This window comes from Engraulis encrasicolus, chromosome 1 (assembly GCF_034702125.1).
Source record: "Engraulis encrasicolus isolate BLACKSEA-1 chromosome 1, IST_EnEncr_1.0, whole genome shotgun sequence".
Lineage (NCBI taxonomy): Eukaryota > Metazoa > Chordata > Actinopteri > Clupeiformes > Engraulidae > Engraulis > Engraulis encrasicolus.
Window position 1 is genome coordinate 39432973 of NC_085857.1, and position 12769 is coordinate 39445741.

The 12769-nt window shown below is 45.4% G+C and overlaps 1 protein-coding gene across 2 annotated transcripts in view; it reads left to right on the top strand.

The window, feature by feature from the left end:
* The window catches only part of LOC134451451 (myosin-10), a 119126-nt gene that overhangs the window by 12894 nt on the left and 93463 nt on the right, over positions 1-12769 (top strand). For both annotated transcript variants that reach the window (XM_063201933.1, XM_063201941.1), the window contains exon 3: positions 11077-11233. In XM_063201933.1, coding sequence (XP_063058003.1) covers positions 11077-11233 — 157 coding nt within the window. The remainder of the gene's footprint in view (positions 1-11076; positions 11234-12769) is intronic.

Sequence of the window (12769 nt, forward strand, 5' to 3'; positions counted from 1 at the left end):
CATGCACTTGACATATTATATTTTTGAATCAAACTAAAGCCGGGCATACACTGTGCGATATTTTCACTCGTGGGTCTTAAGCTTCTGCTCACACTGCACGATTGAATTTCACTGTTTAAAAGTTCACAGCTCACGACTCACGTCCTCACACTACACGAGCCGACAGTCGGATGCGAGCGAAATGCTTCCACCGTACGACACGACAGGCAAGTTTCTCCGGTCTGCAGAGGAGGGAACATGCGCACCTGAGGTGGAGATGAGGTCGCGCTCAACAGCGAATCGCACGGCCCTATTAATTTGTGCATGTGAAGTATCAAATCGGGTCGTAGCACTGCTTTAACTGTACGATTTACGCACGATCCACGACCAGAATTTCAAACCGTTTTGATTTTCTTGCGACCCTGCGATTGCACGATCGTGAGGCGAAATCGCTTGTCGTTACCCCATGTACACTGCACGATGCGAGACTCACGATTGACCTGCGATTGAGCAAGAAATCGGCCCGACTCTCAAAAAGTCGTGCGAGTGCCAAATTGGGGCAAAATCGGGCCAAAAGTCGCACAGTGTAAGCCCAGCTTAAGGGGTGTAATGCGCTCAACTCAACCAAAGTAAAAAAAACCTGGGTGTTTAAAAATATACAAAATAAAGAGAACAGGACAGCACTCCAAGTTTTGTGTTTTATTGCCTGTCTGGAGTGCTATCCTTTTCTCTTTATTTCGCATGTTATATTTTTGCCCAGCATTGAAAATTGATTATGCAGCACCGACACAAATGTAGCTGTTGCAGTTACGCAGACATGACTCAGACAATCGAAGTGGTTGTCCTCAGAAAAGTTCTTATCTCACACCCCCCATACACACACACACACACACACTGTGTGTGGGAAGAGCAGCAAACTTTACTGTCGATGAATTCTCAGCCTCCCACACCTCTGCTCCAGAATGAGTGTGTGAGCATTGCAACAATGCACACCCAGCCTACGGAGTCCTGACATCTTCACTTCTTCTGAAGTCCGATGACGATTCCCAACCCCTTTATATCCGGGGACATATTGCATATTTGAACTCCAGTGAAGTCCACTTGACTGAACATAGATGAACCCTGACTACATTTATTTATGATATAATTTATTAATCCAGAGGGATACTCTACTCTCTCTTATAAAGGTGTTAGGAATCTTCATAACTTGGGACATATTGCATATTTGAAAGTCCGCTGAATATAGATGAACTCTGACCACGATTGGTCAGTATTCTTTTTTTGATCCTTTCCCCCTTTCTTTCTTTCTTTCTTTCTTTCTTTCTTTCTTTCTTTCTTTCTTTCTTTCTTTGGAGATATTCCCTTTTTGTTTTGGCTGCTCTGAGAAAGACGCTGGATGCGGTCGGTTGCTAAGCTGGACTTGGCCGTGGGGAGGTTTTGGACATGGCCGCCGCAACTGGGCACCGGATCAACTGTGTGAGAGGGCTTCTGCCCCACCCCCTCCACACACACACACACACACACACACACACACACACACACACACACACACACACACACACACACACACACACACACACGAGCACTCACTCACACACGAGCACTCTCTCTCACACACACACACACACACACACACACACACACACACACACACACACACACACACACACACACACACACACACATGAGCACTCTCTCTCTCACACACACACACACACACACACACACACACACACACACACACACACACACACACACACACACACAGACCCAGATACCCAGCCGCCTCCCTCCCTCACCCCTCCACTGCCCTGGTGCCTTTCCGGTTGCCCTGCCAGAGGTCGGGCTCCGCTCCCGTCTTAGCAGCCCTTTCTGTGGGCATAGGGCCAGCGAGGGTTGGCCCTGGGTGAGGGTGGGGGTGTGGATGTGGAGGATTTGGCTGGATGCTTTCTCTTTCTCTCTCTCTCTCTCTCTCTCTCTCTCTCTCTTTCTTTCTTTCTTTCTTTCTTTCTTTCTTTCTTTCTTTCTTTCTTTCTCTCTTTCCTTCTTTCTTTCTTTCTTTCTTTCTTTTTCTTTCTTTCTCTCTCTCTCTTTCTCTCTCTCTCCCGCTCTCTCACTCCTCTTCTCCCTCCCTCTCTCTCTCTCTCTCTCTCTCTCTCTCTCTCTCTCTCTCTCTCTCTCTCTCTCTCTCTCTCTCTCTCTCTCTCTCTCTCTCTCCTCACCCTCCTCTCCTCTTTCTCTCTCCCATCCTTCACTCTAGACTAATGGTCCAGGTTAAAGGGCACTTTTACAGGGGGTTGCTGCCCTTTCTGCGGGCACTTGGCCAGCGAAGGATGGTCTGGTGGGGATGTGGAGGTCTCTCTCTCTCTCTCTCTCTCTCTCTCTCTCTCTCTCTCTCTCTCTCTCTCTCTCTCTCTCTCTCTCTCTCTATGCAGTACCTGAGTCATTGCCTGCTGATCCAGCTGTATGCCTGCCACCTCACCTGTTACAGAGCAGGGACCTTGAAATGCCATCCAACATCATGCACACACATGCTTTATGCAGACACATTTGCTGGCACATACCGTACACAGGCATACATACCCAACACAGACATGCACAAGCAATTGCCATCCAACATCATGCACACATGTACACACACATAGTTTATGCACACACACTTGCAGACACATACAGTATTGTACATGTGCATACACGCACACACAGACATGCACGTATGCAATTGTGCACCACCCCTATGATTAAAACAGCAGGGGTTTCCCTTCAGCTGTTGGGATCAGCACCAAACTCTAGAACCAAACAAGTCACAGGGCTGCATGTTAAAAAAAACAAAAAAAACAATATTGTCTCTGATATTCAGGATTGTGTCATAGGTGCTGGAGAAATTATTGAAACCAACATACATTGTGTTTTTGCGTGTCTGTCTGTGCAACATGGAACGTTTTCTTGTTGTCTGGACTAAAAAAAAACCAATATTCTCTGATATTTAGGCTTGTGCCATAGTTACTGGAGAAATGATTGAAACCAACATACATTGTGTTTGTGTGTCTGTCTACATTACAACATGGAAGTAAAGTCTCCTTTAGCGGTGGTTGTTGTTGTACCACCTGATGTGTGAGCCCCAACGTCATTAACTGGAGTTCAGCAGCAATGTGTTAACTATTAGGGACAGTTTGCCCATCTCTATTCTGCAGCAATGTCAGCAGCAATAGATGTCTACAACATGGAAGTAAAGTTTGCTTGTTGTCTGGCCTGTTGCTGCGCTGCTGATTAAGTCGTTAATCTGGATTGTTCCGTCGGTCCCGAGGCACGGGGGGAAACCCTATGCCGCCGCCATGCCGCACACCTACGCAGTACACTGACTTGCAGCATGCATGCACGTGTGCAGTTCTCATCTGTGTATTGCCCAGGGGCGGAGATATAGACGGGGCAAGCAGGGCATTTGCCCCCTGGGCCCAGGGCCCTCCTGTTTTGATGGTGGGGTCCCTATTATGGCTTGGTAGGCCGTATGGGGGGGCCCTATCAGTGTTTTGCCCAGGGCCCTGTGTGCAATTGTTCCGCCACTGGTACTCACACATGTTGTTGTTGTTTATGTAGTCAACATGAACTACATGAACTCTGCATATTAAATATAAGTTAACTGAGGGCGGGTCCATGACCTGTTAGTAGGAACACATGTCAGGGTGGTGCAACCCCACAGCTAATGCCACCATTTCATGGATTAAATGGGTTATTTTGTTTTTAGTGGATTACCTGAGAAGCATATTCATTGCAGTACATTAATAACCAATTACTAGTTCATTTATGGGCATTAGCTGTGGTTGTTGTACCACCTGATGTATGAGCCCCAACGTCATTAACTGGTGTGCAGAAGCAATGTGTTAACTATTAGGGACAGTTTGCCCACATCTATTCTGCAGCAATGTCAGCAGTAATACGTGGTGGACAGAGATGCTTCTGTCTGAAAATCTTTGATGCAACATCATCTGAAAACCTCAGGTACTACTGGGAATTGAATAGAGATAGAACCTCCTTTCGGTATGATGGGATGTCCCCAGCAGGCTTGCACCATACACAACGCCCCAATTTTTTCCAGCCAGGCAATTGCTAGGTTAGCTGGCTATGGGCCCATCCTCCATCCTCTCTCCTCACTCACCCTTACCCAGCCCAGGAGGCCACAATTGACGTAATTATTGTAATGTTGGTCACAAAGTCAGTCAAAGCGTGAGGGGGTGGGTGGGGTAAGGCCCACCCACTGGCGTTTCCTTTCACGCACATGCTCACACACAAAGATAGAATATCAGAATATCATACAGAAATAAAACGCATCACCACCAGGGCCAACCAGAAGCCATGGTTCACAGGAGACGTTCACAGACTGCTGAGGGCCAGAGACAAAGCCTTCAGAGCAGGAGACGTAGCTGGCCTAAAAGCAGCAAGGGCAAACCTGTCCCAGGGCATCAGGAAAGCAAAAAAGGAATACTCGGACAAAATAACAACACACTTCAAAGACAGCAGAGATGCACAGAGCCTGTGGCAGGGCATACAGGCCATCACGGACTATAAGCCCGCACCACGAAGCTGTGACAACAACACCTCTCTGCTAAACGACCTGAACAGTTTCTTTGCCCGTTTTGAAGCACAAAATGACACTCATCCACAGAAAACTCCCCCTCCCCCCCATGATCAACCCCTGTACCTGTCCTCTGCCAGTGTGAAGAGGACACTGGCCACCATCAACCCACGCAAAGCAGCTGGCCCAGACAACATACCTGGCCGAGTGTTGAAGGATTGGTGCAGAAGAGCTGAAGGATGTCTTCACAGACATCTTTAACATCTCTCTGGAGCAAGCAGTCATCCCATCACTTTTCAAAGCTGCTACCATCATACCCGTGCCGAAGAAATCATCACCATCATGCTTCAATGACTACCGTCCTGTAGCACTGACGCCCATAATCATGAAGTGCTTCGAACGGCTAGTCCTGTCACACATCAAAGCCACCCTACCCCCCACCCTGGACCCCTTCCAGTTTGAATATCGAGCAAAACGATCCACAGAGGACGCAATCTGCTCTGCCCTCCATCTCGCACTCACCCACTTGGATAATAAAGACTCATATGTGAAAATGCTGTTCAGTTCAGCATTCAAAACCATAATACCACAACAACTCATCAGAAAACTGGACAAACTAGGTTTCAGCACCTCCCTCTGCAACTGGCTGCTGGACTTCCTGATGCAGAGACCACAAGCAGTACGGGTAGGGAATAACACCGCAAGGTTGTGTTCTCAGCCCCCTGCTGTTCACGCTGCTGACACATGACTGCACAACGACCCACAGCACTAACCATCTAGTGAAGTTTGCGGATGATACAACACTGGTGGGGCCTCATCACTAAGGGCGATGAGACCCACTACAGAGAAGAAGTAGACCTGCTGGCCAGATGGTGCAAAGACAACAACCTCCTGCTGAATGTCAACAAGACCAAGGAGATTGTTGTCAACTTTCAGAGGGTCCAAAAACAACTGCCACCACTGACCATCGACGGTGATGCTGTGGAGAGAGTGAGCAGCACCAAGTTCCTTGGAGTGCACATCAGCGACGACCTCTCTTGGACCACCAACACTACATCACTGGCGAAGAAGGCCCATCAGCGTCTCTACTTCTTGCGCAAACTAAAGAAGGCAAGTGCTACACCCTCCATCATGACAAACATTCTACAGAGGAACCATAGAGAGCGTCGTGTCCAGCTGCATCACAGTGTGGGGAGGAAGCTGCACGGAGAAAAAACAGGAAGACACTCCAGCGTGTTGTGAACACAGCGAAGAAGATCATTGGAGTACCACTCCCCTCCCTGCAGGACATTTACACCGCACGCCTCACCCGAAAAGCACTGATGATCATCAAAGACACAAGCCACCCTGCACACAAACTGTTCAGCCTCCTGCCCTCTGGAAAGAGGTACAGGCGCCTCCGTTCCCGTACCACCAGGCTTGCAAGCAGCACGATGCATCAAGCAATCAAGATTACTGAACACTCAACCCACTCTCCCTTCACTGTCAGCCTCTAGCCAGCCAGGCCACTGACAACGCTCCCCCCCCTCATCCCCACCACCATATCTGCGACTGAACATTCCACCTGCACTACTACATCTGTGACTGAACTTTCAACCTGCACTAACTCAAAACATGCACACACACACACACACACACACACACACACACACACACACACACACACACACACACACACACACACACACACACACACACACACAAGCACACTGCACTTTCTGCACAAAACCCAAACATACACACACTGACACACAACTCATACTCACACACATACACACACACACACACACACATACACAGGTACACACACACAGACGCACACCGCACTTTCTACCTGCACTAAACACACACACACACACACACACACACACACAGACACACACACACGCACACAAAACACATACAAACACACACACACACACACACATACTGCTGCTGGTGTATTTAATAAAACCTTTTTTAATTATTTATTTTCTTCAAATGCTACTATTACTATGTCAGAAACGCTATAAAGGACTTTTAGAAAAAGCACAACAAAATACCTCCTCTTAATGTATGTTCTCTACAAGTCTTCTGTTGTCCAGTCTTGCACTTTAAATGTCTGTATGAGCAATGTCTACGTCCATACTGTCTATGTCCATGTATGAGTACTGTCTATGTCTATACTGTCTATGTCCTTACCTAGATTAGTCTATGTCTGCATGGGAGAGCAAGAAACGCAATTTCAAATTCTTTGTATGACCAGTGCATGTAAAGAAATTGACAATAAACTTGACTTGAACACAAGACGCATATACACTCTACCTAGGCTACCGGTACCTACGCACATCCATGGACACCTACATGCAGGGCTCTATATTAACCCAAGCCATTGGCAACCAGTCAAATGCTGTTGAAATATCAGTTTGGCTGGTAGAAAAGATCAACCTACTATAGCCGCTTTGACCCATTATTAGTGAGTGTGTGTTTGGCTAGTGCGATTAACATCTACTAGTCATTTTGGCGGGTGGTGAAAAAAGTTAGTTTAGGGTCCTGCATACAATACATGCATGCACTGACCCAGACACAGACACAGACACAGACACAGTCAGAGTCAGCCACAGCCACACCTCCCCCCAGCCCAGCCCTGCCGTCTGTCTGCTGCAGGCAGTGGGGAGCACAGGCACAGCAGAGCACCCCTCACCCACCCACCCACTTACCCCGCCTGTCAGACAGGGATTATCCCCCTCGTGTCCTCCTGTCTGCCATGTGTCCCGCTGCCGCTGCTGCAACACACCCTGCCTGGAAGCAGTGTTGCCAGATTGGGCAGGGGTACTTGGGATGGTGGTCTGCGGGTAAAAACGGGAAAAAATGGCCATTTGCCGTTTTTTTAATGCCGTTTCATGCCCATAGAATTGGATGGCATCCAATTTTTCGTACTGTGATCATATCATACGATGCCTGATATGGCATCTTGATGTGTCAGTATGCCACATAATGTTGCCATGACACTGCATTGCTTGGCTGCCTTTCTGGTTACTCTGTCGAAACTGTAATGTTTTTTTTTTTCAATTATGTCACAGTCATTATGTCACACAATGCACATGGTGTGGGTGAATCATGAAAAGCATGTCAGATATTTGGTTTGGGTGGTATCCATACAACATGTGGTGCCATGGGTGTGATGCTTTACCCGACTTGGTTCCATCCTATACACATGGATGCACAGGAATCAAATGCACAGGAATGCTGTGAAAGTGTAGCAATAGCTTTCAGTGAATTGCAATTGGTCAGCCTGTATTGATATGCCTCCCGTGCTATTGATAAGCCAATATGCCACATTGAATGCAAGAATTATTACAATTTAGGGCTGGGCGTTTCTTGATGAAAATTAATATCACGGTTCTCTGCACAATTTTTTTTCATAAGCAGCGATTTTTCCGCACATCTCAACGTTTCTGAAGAAAAGGCTGAAATTAAATTTAAAAATGAGATAAAATCCTGAATTTTAATTGATGTCCATTTCTATTTTAGTCACTTTTTTGGGAATTTGTTTTTAAAAGACATCTTATCTCATCAAAAAGTGAACCTGTGTAGGTGAAAACCGTTATCACGCTTTTTTTTAACGGTATACCGCCCTGCCCTACCTCTTACTGCAGCTGGGATCGCCGGCGACCCTATTCACTTGCTTAAAATGCTTAACTACACCATAACAACATTGCTATGACATTACAGAGAGCCATAGTGCTGCGGGGTTAATTTGTATCAGTCAGCAGCCATAGTATTAAATATCCCACATTCGCATTGCTGTGTGCGGAGTGTGCCTACTGGTACTGATGTGTATGAAAATAAGCCAAACACGATTTCCTCTGTATGTCATCACTGCCACGGCTTAGCCACAGGCAGTCAAACTGGGACATGAGCAGATATTACTGTCAGATCTACTGTCGTGGTTTTTAGTGTCTCCTACCCCCCCAATTGAGATGGCTGGTTAGAGCTTTGAGACAGGTGGTCATCCAGGCTGTGTGTGTGTGTGTGTGTGTGTGTGTGTGTGTGTGTGTGTGTGTGTGTGTGTGTGTGCGTGGTGTGCGTGTGCGTGTGCGTGGTGTGGTGTGTGTGTGTATTGCATGCACATGTGTATGCATCTGTATGTGGTTTGAGACAGGAGGTCATCAGTTTTGTGTGTGTGTGTGTGTGTGTGTGTGTGTGTGTGTGTGTGTGTGTGTGTGTGTGTGTGTGTGTGTGTGTGTATTGCATGCACATGTGTATGCATCTGTATGTGGTTTGAGACAGGAGGTCATCAGTGCTTGTGAACAGCTGCCTCTCAGCTGGTCAGGATGTAATGGCTGCATGGGTGAACTGCAGGCAGGAAAAATGCATACTGCGATATATGACAGCTTTACATTTTCATTCAAATAAATAGGCATGTACAGTACAGTATACATGGTTGAGGACAGATAATTTGGCCTGGGAGGTTGAATAACAGTGATAACTCATTGTTTATTAAAGGTGTAAGCTAATGAGTTTTTGGGAATTATAAAGTTTTAAGGTACTGTGATGCTAATGGCTTCAGTGTGATAGAGCTTGAAAGTCCCGCCCCTTAGTTCCACATTTCACGGGACCTAAGCTGACCATCTAACAACATGGTAGCGAGTAAATATCTTCTGATCTCAGTCATTATATGTGCTGGGCTACAAATATGCTGTTTATGAGGCTAGATAAAGATTATTTATGCAGAAGTATCAATGTTTTGTTCCGAGGCCGTCTGCATGAAAAATATGAAGAAACGCAGCTTTCTAAAAAGTTTGGGGGTTCGTACGAAAAATTAAACAAAAATATCAGAAACAACATATATGGAGCTCGTGGCACAACTCGAAGGGGATCGAAATATCATTTTAATACGGCCATTGGATTACATGCTACGATTTTCGGCTAAAAACGCAGTTGAGGCCCCATGAAATCGGGGGAAGTGGCGTCATTTTCAAGCTCTATTGGCCTCTTGCCTTGGGCTGACTGGCTGAACCTGTGCTATTCCTAAAAGGTAAAGATTAGGCATAACGAATTACTGTAAAAATAATCTCTAAACAACTTCCTGTAGCCCTCAAGGCAAGATAAAGGGATTTTTTTCCTGCATCGTATTCCTTCCTTTTGTTGCGCAGTCGTCTATCCTAGCCTCCAAACTGTGACTCAGTACTAGGTCTTCTATTGGCTGTTTCGGGTATCAGTTAAAGTAAGGACAGACTGCTGACTGTGAACACCCCAAGAGTCCAGAATATTGCTAAATGTTTTGGGGGGAGAATCGTTTGAACTTTCCGTTCAAGGAAGCCATTACCTATACTGTCCATCCAGTTTTCCGCATCACATAATGTCATGGTTTGCTGCTCTCCAATCTCCGAGTGGAGTGATTAGTTTGTTGGCTGTTCTCCATGTCAATTACCAACCCTGAGGTCAGGGGGGTTAGTTCGTGCTTAGTGAAGTTGCACTGTACTGTGCGTAGTTCACTAGCAGATGTGCGGATGATGTCATAGTCTGGCTAGAGAGGTTGCTTCCATCCACATGCCAGAGGATGATGGTGATCCTCTGTTGTGTAAAGAAGACCAGACGATGCTTGCAGTAGAGTACTCGTGCATGTGTATTGCGTACGTGCATATTTTGTGGATGGATACGCTGCCATACATATTTTACACTTCAACGCAAAATAATGTGACTACTAGTCAACATGATGTAATGTTGACCAATGAAACGTGGATTGAGGTCTAGGCAGTGTCAAACAATGGTGGAGCCTCACTGGCTGTATGCCCCCTGGATCAGTGTAATGTTAAGACAAGAAGATTCTTGCTCCACAGTATTCGTGCATACGTACAGTGCATATTTTTTGCACGGATATGCTGCCATACATATTTTATGAGCATTTTGCACACAGTTACTTGCACGCTGTGATAATGTGTCTAGTGAACATGATGTAATATTGACCAACGAAGCGTGGATTGAGGTCACGGTAGAGTCAAACAATGGTGGAGGATTTTACAGAGAGCGTCACTGGCTATATGCCCCCAAGATCAGTGGTTCTTAATCTATTTTTCTTTAAGACCCCTTATCTGTGTCCAAGACAAGTCTCCCCCCCAACCCAAAATTCTACCCGTACAGTATACAGTATGCACTAAAGAAATTGATGTGATTAATTACAATGCCTCTTGATAAAAAGTAAAGCATTAATCAGTACCTTCATGACTTTACATGTGGACCAAATATACGTTTTATTTTGACGTAATTGTGAAGTCAAGTACAGTATGTAACGAACCCCTTAAGACGCGGCTTTATACATTTGTTGTTACCAGTATGGTAATGACCAAGTCGTGATGCATCACTAAAGGGCCTGTGTTGTGTCATATTATTGTAGTGCTATGGTAGTTACATTTCAATGACTATTACAGCGTGCCACTGGAGGTACGGCGCGCATTAAGGGGCTACGGGACAAAAGAATGGCATTGTATTTAAACTGGCTATTAAAATTTGCTGTTTTTCTGTGTTTTTTTCTCCAACAGACATATTCAGGACTTTTTTGTGTAGTCATAAACCCCTACAAAAACCTCCCCATCTACTCAGAGAACATCATCGAGATGTATCGGGGCAAGAAACGGCACGAGATGCCGCCACACATCTACGCCATCTCAGAGTCCGCCTACAGGTGTATGCTTCAAGGTAAGACCACACAGCTAACTCTTCATCTTCATCTTCATCATCATCTTCTTCTTCTTCTTCTTCTTCTTCTTCGTCCTCTGCTTCTTCCTCTGCTTCTTCTTCTTCTTCTTCGTCCTCTGCTTCTTCCTCTTCTTTCTCCTCTGCTTCTTCCTCTTCTTTCTCTTCTTCTTCTTCTTCTTCTTCTTCTTCTTCTTCTTCTTCTTCTTCTTCTTCTTCTTCTTCTTCTTCTTCTTCTTCTCCCTCTTTTTCTCCTTCCTCTTCTCCTTCTTCTTCTTCTTCTTCTGCTGCTGCTGCTTGTGTCAGTTTCATTTAATTTGGTACATCTGGAAAGTGCTGCTTCTTCCGTCCAGGGTCACACAAACACCCTGTGGACAGTCCATATTCACAGAATAACTAGATCCCAGTGCATACCCGAATTCAATCAGTTATCAATATATTACAAAGCATAGCTTACTGCTATTGCTTTATTACAAAACACAAACTTTGCACAATTAATCTTAATTCAGCCGTGATTGACGTTTGAGCAGGTAATGGATAAACCGCAAAAATGGACTCTACTGTAGTTTTAGAGTAAAATAATTTAATGAAGTGGTATAATCAAAATGAACAAATTATCCACGCTTCTCCCTTATGCTTACAGTAGAGTCTCCTATTCCCAATGTTCCGCAATGAGGCCCAGTCGACCACCCCGTGTGTGAGCAGACATGTTTCCAATTAAGCTACCCTACTAGTGAAACACGCCACGTTTGGCCCATACCAATAAAAAAGTGGTTTTACAGTCGTGAAGTGATTCAGAAGGATCAACATTCACTTTCAACAATGAGGGCTTAGTAATTATCCGAGGGCTTTTGCTAATGGAAACCACGGCTGAAACCAAAGCTTTATTTTATGTTAGCAGGCAATGAAAACCATAATGGACCCATTTCTGACTCATCTGACCCTTTGGGGGTTTAGTTTTTTTGGCTGGCCTTTTTAAAAGTAATTTAGTATCGTGTGACACAGAAGGTATAAAAGACTTAAGCCATTCCAGAGGACGTCAATTTCGTTGTTTATTTTTCCACCTCTGGAGATGAATTAATTTCACACACGCTGTCGGGAAGGCAAAAGACGTTTTTTCCACATTTGCAACATTGAGGAGGTTTTTTCAGTGAGGATGCAGTCCAGCTTCATCCTCATGACATGGCACCAGATAGTGGAAGGATACCCTTTGAACTTCTAGGCCCAGATATAAACAATATGTAAAGGATGACGTTCAGCGAGAAGGTCCCTGCAATGGAATAGTGCACGACAAAGAGATGAAGGACCCCGATGCAAAGTTTGATCTCTCTTGATCTCTCTGAAGTGCCCCATTCAAGTGAACGGTGCTTTCTACAGAATGACGTCAAGCCCTGGTAATAACGCTCCATAGAAACTTGAGTGCATTGAGGTGTATTACATATCTTATGTTTCTGATCTTATATCATTGTTCATGAGAGATCTTATGGTCTTTTTCTCTATGTGGTCTGAATAGAACAGTGGTTCTCAACCTTTTTTGAA